This window comes from Adiantum capillus-veneris, chromosome 8 (genome assembly GCF_014529385.1).
Source record: "Adiantum capillus-veneris isolate H3 chromosome 8, ASM1452938v2, whole genome shotgun sequence".
NCBI classification, from domain to species: Eukaryota; Viridiplantae; Streptophyta; class Polypodiopsida; order Polypodiales; family Pteridaceae; genus Adiantum; species Adiantum capillus-veneris.
The window spans coordinates 115170010-115182740 of record NC_140938.1 but is presented as its reverse complement, the minus strand read 5'-3'; the positions used below and the strand labels follow the sequence as shown (position 1 = coordinate 115182740).

The following is a 12731-nucleotide window of genomic DNA, read 5'->3' as shown; positions in this document are numbered from 1 at the left end:
TGACAAGCTCTAGAGACTAGAGTCTTGCCTCTCCATCTTCTCTCCCTTGGGTCTCTCCCTCTCAAGCTCCCATTGAAGCTCTCATAATGTCAAGTTTCTTTAAGTGTAAAGTTTAAACCCAAGGGCCGAGGCTGACTTAAGAATTATTTGTTTTTTTATTTTGAACGTACGTAACGTTGTCGTACAACTTATTTTGTTTTTTGTTCGTTTAGTACCGCACATCGTCGTACGTGTACAAAATGTAGGGGACCGTACGAGACCCCACTATGCACACATGCACACATTAATGAGACTTGTTCAAATTGGTAATCATTGTATGTATACCTAACACAGATATGTACATAGACGTGCATTTGTGTAAGTAGTCATTGAGAACTGTTTTGTTTGGATGTGCATGCACATTGCTTATTTGGCTTTATTACACTTTTTGTGTGTAGGTGAGACTATGTAGAGAAAAAGCAACAGCGAGTGTTTACGCAATGAAGAAGCTGAAAAAGTCTGAAATGCTTAGAAGAGGGCAGGTCAGATGGTCATGCTCGCACTTTTTATTCTCTGGGAATTTGAGATTTTTTGTATAACTGGTTTAAGTAACTTTTCGTAATCTACCTCGGACACAGGTCGAGCATGTCAAGGCAGAAAGGAACCTCCTTGCAGAAGTGGATAGCAACTGCATTGTAAAACTATACTACTCATTTCAAGATGATGAGTATCTGTACCTTATTATGGAATACTTGCCTGGAGGAGACATGATGACCTTATTGATGCGGAAAGATACACTCACAGAAGATGAAGCACGCTTTTATGTTGGGCAAACTGTGTTGGCAATAGAGTCAATACACAAGCACAATTATATTCACAGGTTTTATTTTATGATCCATTTGTTGCCCAAAGTTTATGTTCTGATGTGCTTGAGCTGACATAATTTTTCATTTAAGACCTCCCTCCTTGTAGGTTGCTACGGCATTTTTAACTACCTTTAAGAGAGAATTTTTCCCCTGGCCGTTTTCAGCTTTTTCAGTTTTCAGATTTCCCCTTGTGGCTCAGCTTGAATCAGCATTTACAGTGGTCAGCCTATTGGCTTGCTTTGGGGTGTGCACTTCCAGCTTTGTACTTTGCCTCTCAGGATCGGCATCATACCAACTTTGCCTTTGCCCCACCCACTTCTGCCTTGCTGCACACCATCACCCGCCCGCTGTGCCTCATCATACTGCTCTTACATCGCTCCCACCCACTCAACATGCACACTCATCCTCCTACACATTCTCCCCCTCAGATGCGTGCGGCTTGCCTTCGTTTTTGTGGGTCGAGGGGAGATGCTTAGTGTCTAGGGTGGAGGGTTACGTTCTTAGAATGACTCTTACAAGCTTCTCAGAGAGAGTGCAAAGCCTGGGCAAGCATTGCCAAGGATTTATAGTCCAAGTATGGTGATCACGCAAGATAGCTCACAAAGCAGCCTAGGGTCCTATTTATGTGATTCCTTAACTGCCCTTCAACCAAGGGTGTCTTCACGTGCAGGGCTGGTTCACGTTGGTTAAGACACTGTTTAGGCACCCATCCTGATGTTTAGGTATGTACTAGTTCTTACATTGAATTGCTGTCCTTGGCGATTTCTTCGGTAATGAACTGAGGAGACAACTCTTCAATGATCTTTCCGAACCCCAAGTTGCAGCTAACTCAGGTCTATGTTTCCAGTTGATTAAATAATTTGAATAAGAGGTCCAACAAGACCACTTTACTTTTTGGTCAAGGACCAGTTTAGGTTCAAGTGGAACATATCGAGTAGTATCTTCTTAGCTAGGAACTTCCTCAAGTGAATTAGCTTGTTCATCTTGCCTCAAACGTTCCTTCAAATGGCTATTTGAGAATATTATATGAATGTTAAGGTGCGAGGCTAGATTCAACTTATAGGACCCGATACTTATCTTCACTAGGAGTTCAAGCGGTCCACAATACCAAAAGAAAATGTACAGCACTTGCTGGTGTTGAGAGTTTCAAAGTCCGTGGGTATTTAACGGTCTTGGGGCTGCCTATGCTTGTTAGCATAGGTTGCGCGATCCTATGGTGTCTTTATACTTTCCTTCACAATCGTAAGCATTCTTGCATAGCATACGGAAAATCCATTACGGATCACACAACTTAACCCCTTGTGAGTCCATAGCAATAGATGGTTTTTGCTTATAACCATACATTAGTGGCCTCATGCTTAGATTATTGTAAGCTTATTGAATTTGCGGGAGATAGTTTTAACGAGAGACATCACATGTGACATGTCTTCTAGCATCGCATGCGTGCATTCCATTTGTCCATCGGTCTTGAGATGCTTTAGCGTCGAACATTCAAGTAAACCATAGATTGAAAACAAGTGTCCCACAAAGAATTGAGCTTATGCGTTGTGGTCCTAGTAGGTATGAATCATGCCTTGTGGTAGTACGAGAAAGTCCATTTAGAAAGTTCATGAAAGTCTATCTCACGTTTGATTTGGAATTTGCGATGTAAGAATCTCGCGCAATTCTGGTGCTCAATTGTATAAAGCGCGCACATCACGATCATTAGAAGTACCGGCTTACCAAAGCCAAAGTTCTGTGTATGCGAGGGAGTTGTGCACTAGGTGCACCATGACACTCAAAACAAAATTGCATGACGGATATCCTAATTTATGGGGAACACACACTTTGCATTGCTTGAAAAGTAGATCATTGGGAATGGATTACTTTTCGAGGATCTTTCTTTGTGTAGCCAATTGTTGGATTCTAGTATCACCATAAACCCATAGTCGCCTTGGCTACGTATCTCTTTCGAGGATCTTTCTTTGTGTAGCCAATTGTTGGATTCTAGTATCACCATAAACCCATAGTCGCCTTGGCTACGTATCTCTTTTGAACTTCTTGCAAAATTCCACGAATGTGACATATGTGGAAGGTGCTCCTAGAGTGAAAAATAGAAGTCAATCAAGATTTTCTTGAACAAGCAAGTATGACCTCAACAATTCCCTAAGAGCATTTGCAATCCATGGGATTGTGCTCTTTTGAGAATGAACCCGTGCATGAGTATGACCCATCTTGTCATGTTACCGTCACAAACTTATGATGTGGCATGGCCCAACTTACAGATATTGGCTGAGTTTCTGCGATTTGCGCTACAGGCCGAGGGGGCGCGAGATTTTGGACCTTATGCTTTTAGAAGCAGTGCTTTTCATGTGTAATGCTTTCGGACAAGCCGGGGGCCTTTATAAGTGTGCCAGGGCCTCTCCTCTTGGCAGATCAGTTTGGGAGCATCGCTAGAGAGAGGACCCTCGAACATTGCACCTTTGTGAAGCAATGATAAAGAAATACCGAAAGGGGCAGCACTCTTTGGAGCCAGTGTATCTAGGCACGGAACTCCGTCGTATCGTGTCGACTCTCTCTCTCTCTCTCTCTCTCTCTCTCTCTCTCTCTCTCTCTCTCCATTCAAGTTTGGTTTAGTTTGCATTTTTTCTCACGTGTGTTGTCGTAAGTCTTTGGCTTGGAGTGTTAAGTCTATAGACTATTACAGTGGTATCAGAGCTCAGACGATTCTTCTTCTAGTAGGAGCCTCACAGACTTCTACGAAGGATCCGTTCCCTTTTCTTGTAGCACATATGGATTGAGGCAGTGAATTTGGCAAGGAGAAAACGGTTCCATTTACTCGTGCGAGTGAAGAAACCGACGGAGGTATTAACGGGACCTAGCCTCTTTCCGAGGAATCAGGGGAAGAGCATGGCCTGCTCCCACCAAGCGACTTCGATAGGATGGAGTTTTAGCGTCAACTACAGGTTGACTCATATGTTAAGCAGATGATGATCCAGAGTAACAGGGAACGGACGGAAACGGCCCCTCTCGTTCTTGGAATGCATTCCCAAAGAGGTTGGGGGACCGGAACGGAAACATGGGCGGAACGGTGTTCCCAGAATTTTTGTAATCGGAACGGCTTGCGGAACGGGAGGAATAGGAAAGGAATGGTTGGCCAGAACGACGCTTTTCAAAAAAACTTGCCGTTGGTGGACAATTTTGAAAAATCCGACTGTTGGGGTTTTTTGGGCGCTTTTGAATGGTTTAGAGGGGGGGGGAAAGAGAGGGGGTCTTCTCCTCTCCTAGATAAGCCAAGGGTCTCATGTCACGTGACACATCCAACCCTATGTGTCCGTGGACAAGCTACATCACGACAAGGGTTCAATCAGTCAAGTCAGTCTAGAATAGGAAGTGTTCTGGCACTTCTGTGAGTCTATTCGTAGATCGTGCATGCCTAGTCACTTAGTATAGATGCATATCCTCTGGTTGCACACAACATGATCATAAGCATTCCCATCAGAATCTAGCAGATTCCATCAGGGGAATTTTCTAGTGCATTTAGCCTATTTTTCCTATTTTTGACATTTTTCATTTATTATTTTTAAGCGACTTTCCAACAAAAGTAGGTAGGGCAATTTTGCTAAGTTTGTATATAAGCAAACTAGAGCGAGCACTATTTGGCAGAAGAAGCAACAGGAGCCAAGCCCAGCAGGCAACTTCTCAGCAAGACCAAGCCTTGGTGGATTCCCTCCAAGCAGCGGATTCCCCCTCATCCCAGCGTTTTTTGAAAGCAAGCCTCAGCCTTGGCGTTTTTGCATCAGCAGTCGTCGCCATACCTCCCAGCCACTAGCGCTTGCATCAGCATCATCATCATCATCCATCGCCAGAAAGCAGACAAGCTAGCGTTTCTGACATCAGCTTTGTTGAGTGCGCGGCGGTGTGTGCAAGTGAAAGAGCACGCGAGGAAGTGCAGTGTGTGTGCAGAGAGGGGTGGCGAAAGCCAGCAGGAGAGGAAGCGCTAGCGGAACGATGAGGGAGAGAGAGAGGGCTCACGTTTTTGGGGAAAACTCAATAAGTGAGTTTTGGGGTTTCCCACTTTTATTATAAGTGACCTTTAAAAAATGTGTCCAGGTTCAATGAAACCGGCCTGTACAATCCAAAAAGGGCGGTAGACTTTACTTCAAACCTTGATTTAGCTTTCACCCATTATTAGTCGTCTATTATACCTGCGCTATAGTGACACAAGAGAGGGGAATGGGATACAGAAGCTAGAATGCACCTGTATGAGAAGACCGACACCAGGTTGGCCCCTAACTTAGGCGCCCCTTTCGGTATTTCTTTATTGTTTAAAAGAGGGAATAAATGCTGTGGATCCCTACAAGCTGCCCCGCACAAACTTGGCTGAATTTCAACTGTTCCGGCGTGATTTCGGCAGCATAACTGTACTAGGACCCTTCACAGTCAGTATTCCCACGCATCGACTGACTTTCCCGACGCATACGGGCACTTTGCAAAACCTGGCGAGAATCTGCAGCACGCTGAATTCTCTGTTTTCAGCCCTGAAAATGCGCCAGATCACCGGTACAGCGGTCCCCGTGCGTCCCCGAACCTCCTGGGGGTATTAGGGTCCGTTTAGGGCCAAAACCCTAAACCTGCAAAAATACACAGCAGGCTGTAATTTGCTGTTTCGGGCTCCGTTTCGCGTGCCGGTCGCATCCGTAGCAAGTCCTCGAGCTCCCGCACCTGTAGGGCTACTTGCCCTTTGAATCGGACGAGATTTCTGGCGTGAAACCTCTCCGAATTCACCTGTACCTGCGGGGGGATTAGCCGCTAGCTAATCCAGTACCTGTGCAAGAGGCTCTTGCCTCGGCAATCGCGCATGAACCCACACAACTGTACATTGGTCAAATGAAGAGCCCACTAGAGGGGCATAACATACTGCCAAAGGGGAGAGAGAGGGCAGTGCGTAGCGTGCAGGGCATCACTCCTGGCACCGCACTGTGCATAAGAGGGAAAGCAAGCACTCCATAGCTCTTAACCTGTGACAAATCTGAAAATGAGCCTCTCCCAGCTTAAAATTCAGCGCCAACTCTCTCTTGCATTAGAAACTGCACCAGAATGTGCCACTTGGCACATTTACAAGCATTTTCTCGTTTCGGGGTTGCTGCCTAAAAATCTCCCAACCGGTTGCCCAGTTGACTTCACGACAGAGTAAGAAAATGTTCCCTTTGTCATTCCGGAGGTAATGACGCCAACACATTTTTAGGTCCCAAAATAGCAGTTCCCTAAATTTTAGGAGATGCTGCCATTGTATCTTTCTAGGTCATCCGACCCTCTTTGTACACTGCGGCCACATCCAGAACTGAAATGTAGCCTCTGTAGCAAAGGATTCCACTTTGGCTAGTCAATGGCCCCACTTGGCTAACCATAGTCCTTGTCCAACCTTAGTGCTCTCTTGCCCTCAGGTCTGGACTCCCTCTGGACAGTTCCACACTAGCTATGCAATGCGGGGCAGTTAGATTTCCCGAGGGGTGTTTCCAAAAAGTGAAAGTAAATAGATAATAAGAAAGAAATCAACAAAAAGGATAGATAGTAGTGACACGCTGGTGACATACCCCCCTCTTGAAATCTCAAACGTCCTCGTTTGCATCTATGTCGTACATGCTCACTGTCAACACTGATGTGTTCAACACCTGTCGACACATATACGACACATACATGCTCATTGTCAACCCTGGTGTATTCAACACCTCATCGACTCATGTATTGCCTGCGTGTGAACCCTGTCCCAATGACATAGTGGTAGCTGCGTACTCTGCCATTGCTTTGAGTCACTAACTTTCCAATGACAAAATGGTAGCTGCACATTTTGCCACTGTCTTATAGTACACGTTGGATCCCGTAACACTTTCGAGCATACCCAAACCGACAGTTTAAGAATGCAGTTACACATGTACTCTTCAATAGAAGCAATCACTGTATCCTTGACAAAGTGACAAGAAATACTCACTTCTATAGAACTAACGAAACTTTTGGACATTCCATAAGAGCAATTGCCAAACTGACAATCTGTACAGCTCTAATCATTCATGTAACAGGTATTTGATTTGAGCTCACTTTAAATACCATGTACATCATTTGTTTCAGAAGCCATTGTCACACTGACAATCCATTTAGCTTTGAAACTCAAGGGGTCAAGGTAGATTGCAAATCGAAGGCTTCCAGGTAAAGTGATAACACAGTTGGTGACTCTGCAAGTTCACCTTCTTCCATCCACTTAGCATCCATTGGTGGATAGTTTCTGAACTTTACCAAGTAACGCCTAGCAACCTTGCCTTTTCACTTTCCTTTCTTTGTGTGCCAAAATCTGTTCAGGGACCAAGATCTTGTCAAGTTCCTCGACTTCCGGTTGATCTTCAGCTGGCATATCTTCTGGCACATCACCCACATAGGGTCTGAGAAGACTCACATGAAACGCATTGTGAATCTTCCAACTGTCAGGCAATTTCATCCTATATGCAACATCACTGATTATGTCGCACACTTGAAAAGGCCCATAGTAACGCATGCTGAGCTTTGGAAACAGTCTTTCCTTGCCCTTCATCTTCTTTAACCTTGCCTTTTCAAAGCGTAAAAGCACCCAATCACCAAGTGAATATACCACTTCACGACGGTGACGATCAGCTGCTTTCTTTTGCTTTGCGTGAGTCCTTTCTAAGGCCACTTTGACCTTCTTGTACATTTCATCCATGTCCTGAACATACTTATCTGCTTCAAATATCTTGTCCTTCGTATGCAGTATGGGAGGAACTTTCTTGCCACCTTCAACTATCTCAAAGGGTGCCTTGCCAGTTGATGAATGAACTGTATTATTGTATGCATACTCCACCAATGGCAAATATTGCTCCCACTTTCCTTTATGCTCTGACACATAGCACTTCAGCAGATCTAGGACAGTAGAATTTGCCTCTTCTGACTGTCCATCTGTTTGAGGATGAAATGACGAAGAGAATTTGAGCGTAGTGCCCATATTCTCAAACAAACCTCTCCAGAACAAACTTGTCATGCGTGGATCACGGTCGCTAACAATCGACTGTGGCATGCCATGATACTTGAAAATATTGCTCATAAACAAGCGTGCCATCTGATCTGGCCTTATCTTTTTCCTGACAGGAATAAAATGAGCCTGTTTGCTGAATCTGCAAGTAATGGTCCAAATACCATCGTTTCCTGTCTGCGTTCTCGGAAGATCAAAGATAAAATCCATATCAATACTTTCCCATGGTTTATCTGGAATAGGTAGTGGTTGCAATAACCCTGGTGCCTTTTGCCTGTCAAACTTGACCTTTTGGCATATTAGGCATTCTCGCACAAAGGCATCCACATCTCTTCTCAATGTAGGCCAATAGAAGAATGTCTCAACCGCTTTAACTGTAGCATCGATACCACGATGCCCTGCATACGGTGGGACATGACTCTCTTCCATAACTTTGCGTCGCAATGGCTTTGTGACACACAATCTGCCATGCATCATCATGAATCCATCTTTGAGAAGATAGTGTTCATGACGTTGTCCATCCATTAGCTGCTCGAAGACCCTTGCAAAATCTTCATCATTTGCATACTGTTCTCTCATATCATCAAGTTCATGATGATAAGGAATCGACACAGCTGAAATATGTGGCTTCCTTGACAAGGCATCAGCCACAACGTTCTTCTTGCCTTCCACATGCACAATCTGAAAATGGAACATGGACAAGATATTTGCCCATCGCATATGCTTCTCAGATAACTTTGTCTGTGTCAAGAAGTATCGCAAGGTCTGATGGTCCGTTTGGACAACAAAGTCTGCACCTAGCAGGTAGTGTTTCCAACTTAAGAGCGCATGAATCACAGCCAGTAACTCTTTCTCATAGACCTGCATGGTCATCTCTGGCCCTTGCAAAATTCTGCTCTCATAGGCTACTACCCTGCCATCTTGCATTAGCACTGCACCAATGCTACTACCGCAGGCATCACACTAGACCACAAATGACTTCCTAAGATCTGGCAACACAATGACTGGATCTGAAGTCATCTTTTCCTTTAAGAGATTAAAAGCTGAAATCTCTTTTTGTGTCCATCTAAAGGTGACTGCTTTCTTTTGAAGAGCATGTAAAGGTGAAGCAATCTCAGCGAAATTTCGGATAAACCTTCTGTAATAGGAGCATAGTCCCAAAAAGCTTCGGACATCATGCACCGTCTTTAAATTTGGCCATGACTTGATCGCTTCAACTTTTGCAGGATCCATTCTGACACCATCCTTTGAGACAATGTGTCCGAGAAAGTGAATCTCTTCCAGAAAAAACTCACTTTTCTTTGCATTGATGAGCAACCTATGACTGCGTAGCTCTTTGAACACAATGGCCAAGTGATGCCTATGCTCCTCTTCATTCTTTGAGTAGACTATCATGTCATCAAAGAATGTACCAACAAACTGCTGGTGTGGACGGAAAATTCTGTCCATCATCCTATTGAACGTAGCAGGAGCATTTGTGAGACCAAAGGGCATCACTAAAAATTCGTAAAGGCCAAACGTCGTTCTAAATGCAGTCTTGTGCACATCCTCTGATCTAATGCGGATCTGATGGTACCCACTCTTTAGATCTATCCTGCTAAACATAGCTGCTCCTTCTAATTTGTCCATAATATCATCAATTCTAGGTATAGGGAACCTATTCTTGATGGTATTCTTGTTCAGTGCACGGTAGTCGATGCACATACGCCATGAGCCATCCTTTTTCTGCACCAACAACATTGGAGAACAGAATGGAGATGAACTGGGCTGAATCAACCCCTTTTCTAACAGCTCCTGTACTTGGCCCATTATCTCTTTCTGCTGAGCCGCACTAACCCTGTACGGAGGCTTATTTGGTGGGCTACTGCCTGGCACCAAATCTATCGCATGGTCCTCGGGTCTCTCTGGCGGTAATTGAGATGGTAATGAATCGGAAAAACAGTCACTATACTGTTGTAAAAACATTGACCTTTCTTTATCTAGCATGATAAATTTGATTCATCACAATCTGACACTTCACGTGCAAAAACCAAGTACGCAGAAAGATGCTTTTTCATTACAGAAGTAATAGCAGAAGCTGATACAGTAGGAATAGACTCCCCTTTAAGCTTTACATCCAGAATGTGAGTCTTTCCCCTGCTCTGTACAGTGATCTTTTTGTTGTAGGCATCCATGATTCCCTGTACACGAAATAACCAAGGAATACCTAACAACACATCACATCCGTCCAATGGCATGATGTAAAATTCTTCAGCATCTACATAGGACTGGATATGTAGACGCAACTTTCCAATGATGGGCGTCACAGCCTCTGTATGGCTAGGACATGCTAAACCTGCCTCTGCTGTATACCCCATCTCTTCAGGTCTGATTCCCAACTTTGAAGCCAATTCTGGGGAAATGAAGTTGGCTTTGGCACCTGGATCAAAGAAGATAAGCACTGTTTGATCCCTGACCTTTCCCCATGCTCTGCAAAGCTCACTTGCATCTGAATTTGGCTTGTCGCCCACCATATCTGGCACTAGACCAGCCATGGGCTTCTTTCCTTTCTTGTCTTCCTTGTCATCAGAATCAGCTGGCCTTTTCTTTGTAGGACAGTTGTAAGCAATGTGGCCAGGCTGCTCACATATAAAGCATTTGTTCTCTGTCCTCAGGACCTTCTTTTGCTCTTCTGACTTGCGAGGAAAACGTCTTTTCCATTTCTTTGCTGGTCCTTTTTCTGATTCAGCCGTAGCTTTATCTTTCCTTGCGTTGGCTGACTCCTGAGTCCCTTTAGGAGCCTCATTGGGAACGTGCTTCTTGGCTGAATTTTTCTTGCCTGATCCTACCTTGACGCCAGTGTTAAATTCACAATCTTCTCCCTTGAGCAAACCATTGCCAGTGTTTGCTACCTCGATGAACTGCGTCAAAGTAGTGACTTTTGTCTTCGTGCAGTATTTTCTCAATCCTTTGGGTAGGCCACAACAGTATTTTTCAATCTGTTATGTCAATGGCACAAACCTATAGGAAGTTACTGGAAGTAGAGCTTTCCAAAACTTCCGATTGTAATCATCCAGATTTCTGCAAGTGGCAGCATTTAGCTGGTGCCATTCTGTCATGACATCTGCTTCGAAATCATCAGATAACCATGCTGCTGCAAAAATCTGCTTAAAGTAAATCCATGTGGACGGAGCTTGCCCTTGAAGCAATAAAGTTGTCCACCATTGTCCCGCATTCCCTGTCAAGAAAGTGGCTGCCTTGCGGACCTTTGAAGCCTCTATAAAGTTTCCCCCTGCATAGGCCTTGTCAAACTGCTGGAGGAATGAGAGAGCCTTCTTCCTGTCATCAAACCCTGTAAAGGTCGTGAATGTCACACCTTTGCCACCTTCTTTGTACGGAGTTGGCCTCTCCAGCGGCGTCAAATTGTCATATGGAAGTGACTGAAACATGGGAACACTATTAGGGTTCATCTGTGTTCCTTGGCCGCTATTAACTTGACTTGGAAATGCCATATTTGGCTGCTGATTTGTAATTCCAGCCATACCAAAATTTGCCTGTGGCATCCCAAATTGGCCCTGAGTGCTCTGAAACCCTGGTTGCATACCCATGACACTGTACATGGGGTTAGGCATCATCGTTTGAGCACCCCCAAACACTGTTCCTAGCGTGTAAAACTGATTTCCAGGTGCATGACCAGCCATGCTCTGGAATACGGATCCACCTCCAAAATAGCCAGGGTGTACTGAAGGTGGTGGGAAGACTTGTTGCATAGCCTGTAAGTTGCTTCCCTGCCCATTAGAACCAGCTATAGGCTGCTGAAAGGTGGCGGGCTGAACTGGTACAGCTTGAAAGACTGGCATCTCAGCCACCTGTTCTTGCACCTTAGGCATAGGTTGTGGAGACTGCATGTTCTGTCAAGTGTACAGGTGTTTCCATTGACTGTGCGGTATGAATCACCTGTGCTCGAGCCTTAACAGGCTTTTGAATATGATCCAGTGACCCAACTTGCTGAGACGGAACAGGAGGTTGCAGAAAGGCTAAAAACCTCGGGTTCTGCATTACTTGTGTGAACATAGCCACAGCAGTAGCCAACTGGGTCTTGAATATATCGTCATTTGTTTGTGGTGGTCTTAAGGACTCACCCACTTCATGTGTTTGTTGACCCTGTGAAGAGGAAACCTCTTCAGTCACATCATCTGGTCTGTCAGCCATAATTGCAATTCCCTGTGTTTGGTCTATGATCCCCTGTGTCTTCAAGCCCAAAACTGACCAAGGCTCACTTCTATGGGAAAAAGTGATTTACTCCCGGCAATGGAACCATGTAACCGGCCTGTACAATCCAAAACGGGCGGTAGACTTCACTTCAAACCTTGATTTAGCTTTCACCCATTATTAGTCGTCTATTATACCTGCGCTATAGTGACACAAGAGAGAGGAATGGGATACAGATGCTAGAATGCACCTGTATGAGAAGACCGACACCAGATTGGCCCCTAACTTAGGCGCCCCTTTCGGTATTTCTTTATTGTTTAAAAGAGGGAATAAATGCTGTGGATCCCTACAAGCTGCCCCGCACAAACTTGGCTGAATTTCAACTGTTCCGGCGTGATTTCGGCAGCATAACTGTACTAGGACCCTTCACAGTCAGTATTCCCACGCATCGACTGACTTTCCCGACGCATACGGGCACTTTGCAAAACCTGGCGAGAATCTGCAGCACGCTGAATTCTCTGTTTTCAGCCCTGAAAATGCGCCAGATCACCGGTACAGCGGTCCCCGTGCGTCCCCGAACCTCCTGGGGGTATTAGGGTCCGTTTAGGGCCAAAACCCTAAACCTGCAAAAATACACAGCAGGCTGTAATTTGCTGTTTCGGGCTCCGTTTCGCGTG

General features: G+C 44.9%; 1 protein-coding gene across 2 annotated transcripts in view; it reads left to right on the top strand.

Moving 5' to 3' along the window:
• LOC147452809 (uncharacterized) overlaps positions 1-12731 on the top strand; it is a 70308-nt gene that overhangs the window by 10330 nt on the left and 47247 nt on the right. For both annotated transcript variants that reach the window (XM_086518380.1, XM_086518381.1), the window contains exons 3-4: positions 438-521; positions 618-859. In XM_086518380.1, the coding sequence (XP_086374506.1) occupies positions 438-521; positions 618-859 (326 nt within the window). The remainder of the gene's footprint in view (positions 1-437; positions 522-617; positions 860-12731) is intronic.